This window comes from Trachurus trachurus, assembly GCF_905171665.1.
Source record: "Trachurus trachurus genome assembly, chromosome: 14".
NCBI classification, from domain to species: domain Eukaryota; kingdom Metazoa; phylum Chordata; class Actinopteri; order Carangiformes; family Carangidae; genus Trachurus; species Trachurus trachurus.
In genome coordinates, this window is record NC_139903.1 from 4,771,176 (window position 1) to 4,785,683 (window position 14,508).

At 40.6% G+C, this 14,508-nt stretch overlaps 1 protein-coding gene across 2 annotated transcripts; it reads left to right on the top strand.

Moving 5' to 3' along the window:
- The first annotated feature begins 11,181 nt into the window (after positions 1-11,181).
- Positions 11,182-14,508, top strand: hmgn1b (high mobility group nucleosome binding domain 1b). 2 transcript variants are annotated; one of them, XM_083987414.1, is made up of 6 exons: positions 11,182-11,350; positions 12,819-12,842; positions 13,022-13,051; positions 13,143-13,184; positions 13,289-13,396; positions 13,487-14,508. In XM_083987414.1, exons 1-6 carry the CDS (start codon positions 11,333-11,335, stop codon positions 13,535-13,537), a joined length of 273 nt encoding a protein of 90 aa, XP_083843540.1. In that variant the 5' UTR covers positions 11,182-11,332; the 3' UTR covers positions 13,538-14,508. The 2 variants fall into 2 exon arrangements, with proteins under 2 accessions (XP_083843540.1, XP_083843541.1); XM_083987415.1 differs by having other exon boundaries at positions 13,146-13,184.

Genomic DNA, 14,508 nt, shown 5'->3' on the forward strand with positions numbered 1-14,508 from the left:
GTTAGTGTTGTTCTCCTGAAATATGGCAGAGAGAGAGAGAAACCAGTGGCCATTTGATGCTGAAAAAGTGAAGGCACAACAACGCCAGCTGATGGCGTCTTTACTTACTGCTTCGGTGTGATTTATTTTTTCAGACATAGGCGTTATTACAAGTTATTAATCTTCTGATTTTCTCAGCAGTTGTTGTTTTGAGTTTTGATGTCTTGTTGTAAAATTAGCTAATGATTAACCTGACTGTGCCTTTAACACTTGGTTAAATTATAGACTACATGGCACGTGTGAATCAAACAAGTGTATGAAGGTAGGAAGGAATCTCCTTTAGCTTGTGAAAGCTTCTTGGACAGACACTAGACTGAGCTGTATATCACTTAAAATGTGTCTTATTTATTTATTTGTGGACATGTTTATAGTAAATTATAGTACCCGAACAACAAAAAACAACTGTAACAATGTGTGTGTCTTATTTCTATATGCTAACAATGACAATGTATGTGATCACATTGGTCATTATTAGGAAATATTCATTATTTAGTTTGATGCCTCCAGTTTACAAATGACCAACCTACTGTCACTTCCTTACTACAAAGCCAGACTGTGAATGTGGAACATACTGTGCTAACTAACGTTAATATCCCAACATATAACTCTTATAAAGCATCTCAGGTGACTGAACCTTTACTTTCACAACACAATAATGTTCAGAAGTTAACAGCATCTCCAGTTAAAGACACTTACTGTGTGACAGCTCCCGCCGCGGTGTGTGACATGGATCAAAGCTTCATTTCCTGTAACGGCAGGTGAGCGGCAGGACTCCACCTGTGGCTGTGAAACACACAGGGATCAAGGTTCAGGTCCGGTCAGACCATTATCTCTACAGCATACCTGTCAGTTGGTGATATTGTCCTTAACCGATGTGAGTCAGGTGGATTAATTCTGTTTTTGTTGCTCAACCCCTCCCATAAAATGATTTTTTCTTTTATTCTCTTACCTTGCTCTGGTTTCACGTCTTCACTTTATTCTCCCACAGCCAACATCTTCATTTAGCTTCTTACAAAGTAAAACTGCAAGGACAACAGCTGAAATGGGAAATAAAAGGCAAACCAATAGATAAAAAAAAACATATTTTTCAAAGTATATATATTTTTCATTAGGTAAGATGAAGCTGAATAAAAACACAACATTGTGTGACATTTAGAGCAGCTTTTGCTGTTCAAGTTCAGAGATTTCTGTGCTTCTCTTTTCCCTGGTTTGACGTGGGCGAGGCTCAGGTTAGTAAAGGTGGTCACATGTACCAACCAGGCTTTACCTATATTTAAATCAGAATCTGATGACAGCGTGTGGTTTGTTTGCTTACAGTCATCTCCACGCCCACATCAAATGAGTTTTACCTTTGTTAGTGGTGTAATAGAAACTGTAAGTCACTCACCTTATCCCATTGGAGTCAATAGACTCACTTTTGTGTCAAAACATTCAGAAGAGGTGTGTCTTGTGAGAAATGAGTCCAATATTTACTTCAGGGACTCTGGAGCGAAAGAATCGACCATAATCTGAGCTCATGTTCACTTAAAAATGTGTCAAATGTATAAAAGACAAAAAATATACAGTGTAATGTTTCCTTGATATTAATGGACACAATAAAGTGTAAACAAAGGTCTTGCTTAAGCGTTCTATGTGCTAAGATTAGATGGTTTTGTTGACTGTTAAATTACTAAAATTAACTTATTATTATAAGTGGGCCTTGTTTGCACGAATGAGCTCATTCACAATGACATAACGCTTGTGAAACTTTCTGGTTCTCTTGCACCATCATGCTGACTACATGAAAACTCAAAATAACATGGACGTCAACAGTGATGAATTTGAAATACTTTTAAAATCAGCTTGAGTATTTTTAATAAGGAAGTGCTTTCAAAAATGTATTTTTTATGTGGTCAGTAAGAAACACTATAATGCAAACAAATGTGTTGCTTGTTTTGGGGGGATAAAATAAATAAATTGCAGCTCTGATTTTGAATACAGGATTTCTCTTTGTAGTCTTTGAGTAATTTTACACAGATTAATTGCTACTTTTACTTTTACTTTCTTCCACTCCTGACACAGATTGTCGTGAGTTCATGCATCAACACTGTTATTTGCACAAGTCAAACGTCTGAGGAGCAATAGACAATTCACTCACTCAACTATTACACTGTTGTCCACTGTGGTAGATAGACATGGTTGTGTATTGACACTGACTTAAGCTCTTTGGATGAGAGGAAAAAGTTGTTAAGCTCCTCACCTCTGAGCGACCCAGACTCAAATCAGGCTTATTTATAGTGTCTGTGTAAACAGGGTCATAGAGGGCAATTTCTTTAAGACAGAGGCATTTATATTCACTGATACTGAACTCTGTCTTCCTCATTGAAGTGAGTCCTCCTGACCTTTGACTTCTCTGTAAGGAGAAAATAAGGTATTTAGGCCTACGCTGCCTCTTTAAGCACTGATTGCTTGCTCACTGTATTTTCTTCAGTCAGTTGCTTTGATGGTTAATCAGCGAAGACGACGTTTACTTGTTACCGAGACTTCACACTCCCTATTGTGAGGCGACAACCTGTGAACCTGTGATAAATCTTGACGAGCGGCAGCGAGATGTCTGCAACAAGATCATCACCACCAAGGTCATCTCCACAGGCTGCTGCGCTGTGTAAGGAACGTAGTTACTGTGCTTTGTGTTGAGCCGAGCACAATTTCAAACAAAGCTGATAATAACTTAGTGATGTTTTAGATATTTACCACTAGAGGTCACTGTAGGATCATGCTGTGCTTTTACAACACAATCCATTGTATCGATGCAGAAATGCACATTATATAAACGAGTGTCTGCATTTTAGTGTTGATTTGTTAACACTGAACAACTTTGAGATAGTTTCCAAATTAATAACTGAAGTGGATTCTTAAAAAAAATCTGGTATAAGGAACATTTGGTGCCATAGGGTTTGCATAAACAAGATTAAAGCAAAAATATAATGTCAGACATCAGTGTTACTCCTAGAATATCAATGTTTTGTTTTTTTGTTTTTTGTAAATCTAAGTAAAAATCTAGAATTCAATATTTTTATCTAGGTGGCAGCACATCAGAGTCATCATCATACAGAATGGCTGTGTGTAATGTTGTGTCTGAGACTGTGGACCTCCCCCTCCCCTCAGACAAACTAAAGACTCTCCTCTCACTTTACATGCTTTGTTTTATCCAATTCCTGCATGACTATGGGATCATGATTACGTCAAATGAAACTCAACAGCCTCATTCTGCTGTTTAACATATCTGACGAAACCAAATAACATAAATAAAGGTCTGTCCTACGGCTTTTATTAGCTTCTCATTCTGGCGGGAAAACGGAAACTGTAAAGAAAAAAAAACTGGGCTAACTTATGTGATCTCTTTTTTTTAAATATTTTTCCTTCCATTCACTGAGTCCCTGCTGAAGCTTTTAGGAGCCCCCCCGGAGACCACCACCCCCACCCCTTACGCCCCACTTACTTTTAAAACCTCTGACTTAATGAATCATTACTGAACGTGTATTAACATGTCAGGGATTAGTTAATGTACAGCAGGGTCTAAACATCTGAGAACACTTTCTTTTTCTTTTGAAAGGTAAAATGGTCCCAGATTTGTTGTTTGTGTGCATATCTCTTTATTATTTTATTTTATTTATTTACATCTGACTTCATGTTTCATTTGGGTTCATTGGCAGTTATTGTACTGTATTGTATTTTTCAATATTCTTTCCTCTGCTGCCCACAAAATACAGTCTAGTCCTACTGAATACATCTAAAACGTAATCCATGCTAATTTCATACCGCTTGATTTCAGGGTGCTGTGTTCTCACTCAAGTAGTTTGCAGTTACAATTTTCCAGTGTAAAACCTGGCTATAAATAACAAAAAACCAGTGCAGTGGAGCTGGAGAACTAATTGGCAGATAAAGCACGTCAAAAGGCCTTTAGTGGAACAGCCGCCTGATTAGCAGATCTCATATGATGCAGTGGAGAAGCTGGCAATGTGAGCTGTCTTTCCACTGTTCTGGTTATAAGCTCCTCTGGCCCATAGTCATGGTTTTATGAGGGCAGCCGTATAGTAGGAGCTGGAATGTCTCCCGACACAGCTGGTATTGTATAGGCAGAAGCAAGCAGACAACCATGAAAAACAGGAAGTAGATAGTGGGGGAGGGTCAGCAGCAATAGCACAGTCCTCTTATCCCCCTGCATATGGCCCGCAATGGAGGTAATTCAGAGGCCTCCTCTGCTGCGGGAACCCCGTGTCAGGGATCATCAGTCATAAGTCATCATATGTACTTGCACTCGCATTGGCCGCTTGACTGAACCAGCCTATTGTTTTATGTCATTGTTTGCAGCAACAAATTAGTTCCATTCAATTGCACGCTTGCGTTTGAATGGATAACAAAACTACAATGCAACGCCTCCCGACAAAAAAGGCATGCCTTCAGAGCATGTATTAATCAATTGTGGGATTTGTTTTTGTGTTGTCAGCAGTTGGCTAATCAATGGTTAAATCCGACTAAGGTTTATTGTTACTGAGCTTATTAGGACATGTTGCCACTGGGGCAAGCCTCCGCCCTCTCTCTCATGTAAATGACTGTTAAAGGCAGGTCATGGGCACGCCCCTCCTCCAGACTGCAACACGGTGACTGCGTGCTGCTGAGTGCACAAATACAACGCAACATCTTACTTTTAAAACGCATTTATCAGTCTACTTTTTTTCTATTTATAGTTAAACAAGTAATAAATATTATTCATGAGAGCAAAATGTATCTAACCTGTGCACATAAACTAGAAAAAAATCGGGAGAAATAGAGATATGTAATTTAGATACAGGACTATAACATTGTTTTTTATTAGAAAAGTACAATAGTGTAGTTTATATTTGGTTTTGACCCCCTCCTGAGAGTCAGCTATTTGAATAAGACATTGCAAACATGCAGATTACTGCTTTTGGAGTGGTTGCACAAAGGGCCTGTGCAGTTTCTATACAGTGTTATGCAAACTATCTAACTAACACCAGTCTATGTGGACTCTATGTGGCTTTAAGTTGTGGTGGTAGTGCCCGAGCCCCTCTCACACAAACTGGTGTAATCTGGTTTTACCCGCGGCTCCATATGGGAAGGCCGCCATTTGCTGCATGGGAGAAATCCACTTAAGAAAGAGGGAGAGGCAGAGACTCAGCTTTTCCTTTACATGCAGCTGATCCACTCCCAGTCATGTCTGTCACCTCTGTGCACACGCTGACGGTGTAGTTAGTTAAACGTATATTTGTTACAGCTGGTCCTGGTTTAAAGGACTGACCCGGCAGCACATATACAGTAGCTGCTATGGGCAATTGCGTGCGAATAAAAGAGTGATTGAGACGATAGATGAACAAGTTGCCGTCTGTCAAAGGAGCTTTGGATGAGGTCACCTTTACCTTCATCCTGTCACCTTCCTCTGAGGATTATACCAGTGTCTCTGTTCCAGTGACCTGTGAGACAACTCAGTGGTGGACAGTATTATATTCTTTATTTAAAGTCAAGTGACTTCTCAGAGCGATTTTCTTTTACCGTGACCCAGAGAGAAATTAATTAAAATTAACAAAATAAAATAAAATAAAATAAAAATGGTAACTTTCTATTGGTTAAAACAATATTTTCCAGATGATTAACATTTGTACCAACGGTCTGCTCCGCTCCTCCCTCTCTTCCTCTCCTCCCAGTATTCAGACAAATCGAGAGGGAAAACCAGAGGAGGGAAAGAGAGCAACAGGCAGCAGCTGTGATGGAAGGGCTCCTCCATATAACACACAACCACATTGTTACCCGACACCTTCCTAATGCTGCTTACTCTCCTCCTGCCTTTCCTTTGTTTTCTTCCCTCCCTCTATCATATATACACAGTCTATACCAGGGGTCCCCAAACTTTTTGCAAAGAGGGCCAGATTTGGTTAAGTAAAAATGTGTGGGGGCCGGGTCGGCCGACCTTTCAGCCTGACATCCTTTGAACCATTAACATTAAATGCAAATTAACTATTTAATACTTTTTTTTCATTGCAAATGGAATTCTTTTCATTTCTTCACATAGATACATAAATCTAAACAAGTTTTTTTTTTTTAATCAAAATCACTCTGCTTTTCATATTTGAAGACCAGATAAAATGACATAGCCTAAATGTCTGGGGAAAAAAGGAAGCTTAAACATAATTTGAAACATTATTAGGCTATATTTTATATTATAGGCCTATTATATTTTTAAAAAATCAAAAATTGTGCTTGAATAAAAATCAAATCAAAAACAAGAATAGACCCTGTCTCTGTTAAGAAAAGATGCACTCAAATATAAAACCACACACAACCAAAACAATAAATAAAATGGCTTATCAAGTCTCAACAAAACTGCACTTGAATAGATATTGACCGGGTCATCACAGTAGATGAGGTGAGTAGTGACTGAGGCTGTGTATGTCGCTCTAAAGACGGGTGTGGTGGGGGTGTCAGCGGCGTGGAGCGGGTCTCTGTAGCGGGGACAGCTCCGTCACACCGCCGCTGAGTGCTGTAGGGACGGGGGCGGGGGGCTCACGGCAGCACCGCTGCTCGGTGAAAACAGCAGTGATGATGACGTGCTTTCACGTCCGAGTCTCCAAACCAGAAGCGTTTGTAAAACAGCACCGGAAAAGTCGCTAGATTTGTCGCCAGTGGCTTTTGTCAAAAAGAAAGTCGATGAGAGGGTTTGGAAAGTCGCCAGATTTAGGGAGAAAGTCACCAACCTTGCGTTGCTCCTCAGACTCACACGCTGCACTGTGTGTGTGTGTGTGTGTGTGTGTGTGTGTGTGGTAGCGGCCCCGCCTCCCCCCACGGAGACAAAGATCCTGGATGACTGACAAGAGGCTTCACTCCCGTAATTTCATTCCGCTATGGAACAAACGCGCCCAGGTGCTGAGACCGAGTCACAGAGTGAAGCCTCTTGTCATTCAGCCTGTTTGGAGGCCAGAGACGAGGAAAACAAACAGGCATGCACATGGCAATATATCGAGGCTGGAAAAAAATTGTACGTGCTGGCGGGCCGCATATTATTGATTTTTTTTGATGACAGAGGCCGCGGGCCGGTTGGAATTTGAGTGCGGGCCGGATGCGGCCCGCGGGCCGTAGTTTGGGGACCACTGGTCTATACAGTACATACATGTATACAGTAGAGACTCTAACTGTAGCACATTCTTCAACAGGCCCGTTTGCCCGTCTGTCTGGTAAAGCCAGTTGAACAGACTTTGCGAGTTGCTTTCCTGTTCAGATGTGAGAGATCTTTCAGTATCATACAGAACAGGTTTATAATGTTTGTACTTTTATCTCAGCGGCCTGGCTGCACCCTGTTCTTCCATTTTGAAAGTTGCCTGCCATAAAGGAAAAACAGGTTGTGTTGTTAGCACACGGTTGTTCTGAGCACAAAGTAGATCATTGTCGCTGTCCTACTCACACCTGCTTGGTGCAACAGCTCAGCTTCCTATGCACATTTCTTTCATGTCTGATATTTATTTTACCATAAAAAAACATTATTTTATGCAACTTTCTACAGTACTACTGTATCTAACTAGGTAAGTGGTGGAAGTGGTGGTATTTACATTTTCCCATGTGTTGTTGGGTATGCAATTAACAAAAATGCATCACATTATAGCTAATTGTATATTATGTACATGGAGTTTTAACACTTTTAATACGCAGTATATGGAATAAAATGTAGTAATGCAGCTATAAACAGACACAGGACAATTTGAAAGCGAATGAATACAGTATTCGTGTATGATTATGATGATTCCTAAACTGTGTTTATTATTACCATTACACTTTTCATCTGTGCATACACACCAGCCTTCAGGGCTATAGTTGTTTTCCAACACAGTAACAGACAATAAGCAGCATCTGCAGTGACACAAATGTGGAGAAGTACGAAGTGGCTTAGGAATCTACACACACCTCAAACATGTATTTGCGGTACTCTCCACCACTATAATAATATTGTCACTCAGACTTTCATTCCAACCATACCGTAGTCTGTTTACATCCCTAGTTGTACATGTATAAATATGAAGGCCTGTCTTTTCATCAGCTTCAGGATATTGTCTAACAGTTCTTTGACATACAGCCCTAAAAGACACATACGTATATCCAATATACAGTATCCCAAAGCCACAGTTCTCTCTCTCTCTCTCTCTCTGTCACATATTTGCATTGCTAACCAAATCTTTGTGCTTTTTTATATAGTAAACCTGGGATATCTTTCAGTCTAGATTATTTTAAAATGTGTACAGCTCTGAATTTCCCTTTAATGCTGTAGAAACGTAGTGGTGTAGCCTATGTCTGCGCTGCTCTGAGTCAAGGAGATAATGCAGAGGAGAAACTTGTGGGACAGGTCGTTATCATCAGGACTTCACTACTCCAAATGCTTGAATGGAGCTGTTTACAGTGGCAACAATAGATACTGGTGCTTAATTTATGCATCACTCACTCCTGGTGAGAAGGACAGACATGGAGGAGTAAATTTATCATGTCATTACCTTAATAATACGAGCAAGCATCAGCATGTCACTCAGCCTGAGTGTTTACACCTCTCTGCCCACAGGGAAGAGGCAGAATCCTTTCATGTAGACAAACTCTGCGAATCTACAGGGTGTCAAATGGGGGGTGGGGACTGTTTGTCTCCGCTGCAAACTTCCAACCTACTTTTAAAAACAGGAAAATAGAATTAGAAAATATACACTTTTACATTAAACCTTATCTAATGTAACTTGAAGTCTGCAGAGTCACAGTTTAATCTGCCTCACTTGAATTAGCGTTTCGTTTCAGTTTAGAATACTTTGTGAGAAAGTATGCTGCTGCTGTTGCCACATGTGAAGACTTAAGCTCACCAGTGTGTCTCTAAATCTCCCAAAGTTGTTTGGATATAAATTCCACATAACCATTATAATTTCCAGGGCTCATTAAATGAGTGGGGAATGATGCATTTTTGAACAGGCCCCCTTGTTCACTGTTTAGACAAACCAACAACAGCAAACACGTTTTTTGTGTGTCACGGTATTTTGTAAAACAATACTCATTTTGATGGTTGAGAATAAAAGCGGCAAAAGTGAAGCAATCTGATTCGTATATATTCAAGCATTTGTTAGCAGTGAACTGTCACAGGCTGGTGTGACGTGGGTTTGGAGAATACTCCAAACAAAATCAAATTTGGTGTGTTCTCAGGCTGCTGTTGAATGCAACTCTGCAGGAAATGCCAGTTCACTGTGAATTCAGGTCTGTTTGTTTAATGGTGTTCGCACCAGATAAAAGCACTTGCAGGTTCAAATGGCGGCAGAACAACTTACAGATACCTCCAAACAAGTCAAACAGGCCCCAGGCCCCAACAGAGTGATTGACTACTTTCTATCACATGACAATGTTGACGAGTCTGGCCTGAGGAGAATCAAAGGCAAATTACCGTAAATATACATTAGTAATCTGCTATTTCTTTATCGCATTAGTATTAGCTCCATGTCTAGTATTGTTTTTCTGAAGTGAGCATGGAAATATAATGTCTACCATTTGAAAAGGAAATATTTCCTATAATGGACCACGTGCTGCAGCAACATTTAATTAAAAAGATCATTTCTCCAGATCTGAATGAATAAAGAATGAGTACGAATGAATAAGATTTGTGTTAACTGCATTCTGCCCGTATATGAACTGAGAAAGTCTTCCTTTTCTCACTAGACTTGCAAGTAGATTAATGCTCTTGTGTTTCAAGAGCTTTCTATTCATTTAGAGAAGGTCATTATTTGCTTGTTGTAGCCTACCTTCCTCCTTAACAATCTCCAGTATTTTCTACTTAAAGATGACTTAATGATGCAGCAGCAACCATTCAGAGGGAGACAGTTTGTTTGTTTTATCTGGGATGGCATTATTTTATTTTCAACTAATATAGCCTACCGCAAACCAGCATTAACATCCTCACATGCTGATAATGAGATGGTGTCTAAAGCATGTTAGGGGTTGTTGTGGCTTGTTTTTATTGATTGATCATATACTTTATGCAAGTAGAGGTCATTGTTCCAATTTCATTGAACCCAGTGTTAAAATTAAGAAGCTTCTTTATAATCTTAATCTTTGTTTTATAGGGAAAAAGAATGAACTAACATGCATTTGATTTCTCCTTCACTATAGGTAGACTAGTGGTGGTGCATGAGGGCTACATACAGGCGGGCTCTAACATTAAACTATATTATCATATAGGCATAAATAACTGAAATAAAATTGATTTATCTATTCTAATTGAGATTTTTTTCTGGGTTGTTCACCTGCAGAGGCCACACACAATGCTCAGTGTCGTAAAGCTGCTGTTTCTTAGGGCAGTGGAGGAATATGAGCGGTAACAGTGTCAGGGTTGTGTCTGTATCGTTCACCCAGGGGAAATGAATGAATGTCTCCGTGCTGAAATGTCTGAAATGACTTCAGCAGCACAACGCTGGGAGCAGCACCACTCGCTGCTGCTGCTGCTGTTTCCACTGAAGTCATGTTTGGACTGCACTCTCACAATGGAGCAAGCGGACGACGGTGCGATGGCAACACCGGAGGGAGGTTGCACAACAAGAAGCACGCACACGCCATAAGAGCTGTACCCACACGTATCCTGTCGCCATTTTCCCCAGCTAAAATACAAAAGACTTGGCTGGGGGAGAACACACCCCTCTCTCTCTCTCCCTCTCTCAATCTTCTGCCAATACATGCCACATTTCTTTTTTACCAGCAGGGTTACCGACGGCGGCGTGAGGTTGCTTTTTTTTTTTTTGTTACATGCAGCTCAAGCAAAGACTGCAAAATGTCAAGATGTTGCATGTTGAAGGGGGGGAATAAAAGCGTTTGAACGCCTTGGGGGGAGAGGCCGATGGTTTTAATGACAATTTTTGCCTTGTTACAGCAGATGGTTGCACTGAAAGACAAATAACTCGCTATATTTGTTGACTGACGTGTGACGTACCCACACAGGTAGAAGCCTAGATTTGAAATCGTCTTGTTGACCGCCGTGTGGGCCAATCAGCGCGCAGCAGGGGCGGGACAAAGCCCCGCCAATCACGCAGGAACTATAACGGTTTGAATAGGGAGGGAGGGGGAGAATCCAATCCGGTTTGAGCTAGTTTTTCTTCCAATGGAACAGCGCTGTATTAGACTGTACTGGTACAGCTTTATCCTGAATATAACCACTGTATTTTCTTCTGTATTCAGATACATTTAGCGCGTTTTTCCTCCATTTTTCCACAAAAATACCCCACACAAACCAACCATGCCTAAAAGGAGCAAAGTGAGTACACCGATATCTTTCGTGCATTCGGCGAAAACAGCGTTTATAACCCACGAGTGCAATTTTATGAAATAGGCTTGTTACAGTTGGCGGTCAGAGTTGTTCAAATGTTTGCTACAAATGTCCGTTTTCTGCGCCGAGTGAACGGCAACATTGTTGCGCCGTGCAGTCCAGAGTTTGGTTCGTATGTAGCGTGTCTGTTTTGATTTTCTGAACTGGCTGATTCTTGCTCTTATCTCTTATGCAGTGATTATCTTTGTGCCAATTGGGGCTTTTTTTTCACTCGTGCCGGGTATTTCCTCCTTCTTCTTCTGGTTTCTTTTACCGCGGAGTGGTGGCATGCATAGTTGCATTTGTGTTAAAATGCATTTTCTAGCAGTGCAGGACAAAGCAGAGGTCGTTTTCCGTGTCGATAGATCGCTTTTCTGCAGAGAAAGTTGGCGGCATATTGATTGTTTCCTACGGGGCTCGTCACGCTGGATACTAAAGTTTCTCTTGGACAGAAAATGGGACCGAAATTGAAAGCGTAGATTTCAGTAGCGGCGTGTTACTCGACGAGACTTCGATTGTAATGTTAAATGTTATTTTTATGTGGGCACCAAATTATTTGTTTATGGTTTTCTCGTGGAACAAAAAAAAAAAAAAACACTTTAAATATGGTGTCATCAGCGACTTTTGTTTCGTAAAGCTTCCGTGCATGTGTGTGTTTATTTTTTTTTTGTTAGTGCGGTGTTGGTGTCTTTGTGTGTATTCGCTGTTCAGGCCAGTTGTAGGTTATGCAATGGCGAGCCTCCGTCAGCACAGCGCTGCTCCTGTTGCTGGGGGTTCTAGTAGATTCTGCTACCAGACCGACAGAGCCGCTGAGCATCTCGGAGTGACTCTTTTTTTTAAATTGATGGCGGGAACACTCACTACACTTCTCAGTTTTCTCCCTACTCTGGCAATCCCATTTATTACCAATGAATGGATGTGTCGTGAGGAGGCGGAGTCCGCCCCCTCCTCCTCCTCCGGAGTTTTACGGGAGGCAAATCACTTGCAGGAGCAGGGAAAACACAACCAGGCCACATACATGATGCTGTTTAAACTACATCATGCAATTAGACTTAAGTATATTTAATCATCTAGCCTAAATGTTCTGTTATTCGTGTGCAAACAAATAGTCTTGCAAGAAGCAATTACCATGTGTTGCAAAATAACTAATATAACGAGTCTTTAAGTACTGTGCATGGAAATAAGCTCCACCATGCAAAAACAATCTCAGTCAATGGCAGTGATCTGTGTGAACTAAATCATGTATGAAGCTGCTGGGTGTGCAGCCATAGGCTGATATTCTGTCTGGAAACGCCCCCTTGTGAATTACATAACTAATACTTAAAGCCCATGCCCCATAACCAATTAAACCCACCACAGGCACAGCAGAATACAGACAATGTTCTTAACCTGATTTCTCTCTCTCTCTCCCTGACAGGCAGCTGCAGGAGGCGATTCAGCGGTAAGAAAAATACAGAATAACCTACTTTTGTTTGCATTATCAATGTTTTATTCATCCTCAAAATAACAAAACAGTTAGATGTGCACCCACTAGGGGTCAGTAATACCCCATCAGCGAATAAGCCCTGGCTGATTCTGAATATTAAAAGTAATCATACTGTCTGTTGTCTCACTCTGCAGCCCAAAAGGAGATCTCTCAGGTTGAAAGACGTAAGTAAAAAATAAACCCAGACTATCGCAGACAATATACATAGAGTTTATGGCATCTTGGTGCTGATATTAATTCATTTATTCTGCTCAGAAGCCTGCACCTGCGAAGGCGGAGGCCAAACCCAAGCCAAAGGTGAGACCATGTTTTCATTACATCTGATTTAACTAATATATTAGGCTTCATTATTTGGACTATTATTTGTGAGTGTCTAATGGATTTAATATTTTTCACTGCAGAAGGCACCTGCTAAGCCTAAGAAAGCTAAGGAGGTAGAGAAGGCCAAGCCTGAGGAGAAAGCACCAGAAGCCCCTGCTGAGAATGGCGAAGCCAAAGCTGAGGAAGAGGTATGATTCATGTCATCATATATAAACATACAAATTAAAAGCTGGTATCCCCGGTGATGTGACACTGACGCTCTGAATGTTGTCTTACAGGCACCGGCTACAGACGACGCAGCTGATGAAAAAGATGAGGCAGCAGAATAACATCTCTAAAACCAAGTCTTTTACCAGTGCTCCCTGTACCTCTTTTCTTGTACAATTCAGGGGAATATTTTTATCAACTATTTTCTAAATACAGGTTTTTTAGTAGTTTGATTGTAGAGAACACTTTTTTTTAATGAAAGAAAAAAGTCAATTCGGAGACGGGAATTTCATCACATCCCACAATTTTGCATCGCCATATATTGCGATCATTGTTGTTACTGTCAATGGATTTCATTTCAGTTTTTAAATGTGAAGGAGGGTAGGGTAGAAGACAGGTTACCGTGTCAACACGCAAGCACAACGTTCACAGGAGCAGCGGCAACAACTGGAGGAGCTTGCCTGCGTGGATTACATTCCATATGCTTTATAAGGGACAGTGTATGTAATCTGTGCTGGGGTGGGGATGGACAAAGTCACAGGGCAACTCATTGTTTTATTGTTTATAATGACGAACAGTGTTTTAGAATGTTTGTAAGCTTTGTTCCTATATGTTAACTCTTGTACTCATGCAGTTTTCTTAACGAATCTGATCAATAAACCTAAAATCCCTAGTACTGGAGCTCTCCCTATCAAAACTGTGCATCGCGTGTGTTGGTTGTGTCTCTGTTCTGTGATAGCATCGCAATAAATTTGTATAGCTGCTGTGAAAAGAGTTTTCAATCTTTCTATATGCAGTGTGTAATGGTACATTGTAAGGATGGTAAAAATGGAATTCGTTTTTCTTTTTTTTTAGCCAAGCTAATCAGGTGTGTAACCATAAAACAACACTGTTGAGACTGGTTTCTTCAAGGCCAACAGTCAAACTGTACATTTATTTGAGATGTCAAATGCATACCAGCAGTAGCAATATTCATGTGGGTTTTAGGTATCTGTATCAAGTACAAGTGTGCAGTTTATTTTTATCTGTTTATAGATGTACCTGTGTAATGATTGTTATCAACAAACCAATAAAACTCAGTTGGTAGTTGTTA

Coding starts and splice junctions, on each gene's coding strand:
- hmgn1b (XM_083987414.1), top strand. Junction 12,843..13,021: donor CTGCAGGAGGCGATTCAGCG/GTAAGAAAAATA, acceptor CTCACTCTGCAG/CCCAAAAGGAGATCTCTCAG. Junction 13,397..13,486: donor AAGCCAAAGCTGAGGAAGAG/GTATGATTCATG, acceptor GTTGTCTTACAG/GCACCGGCTACAGACGACGC.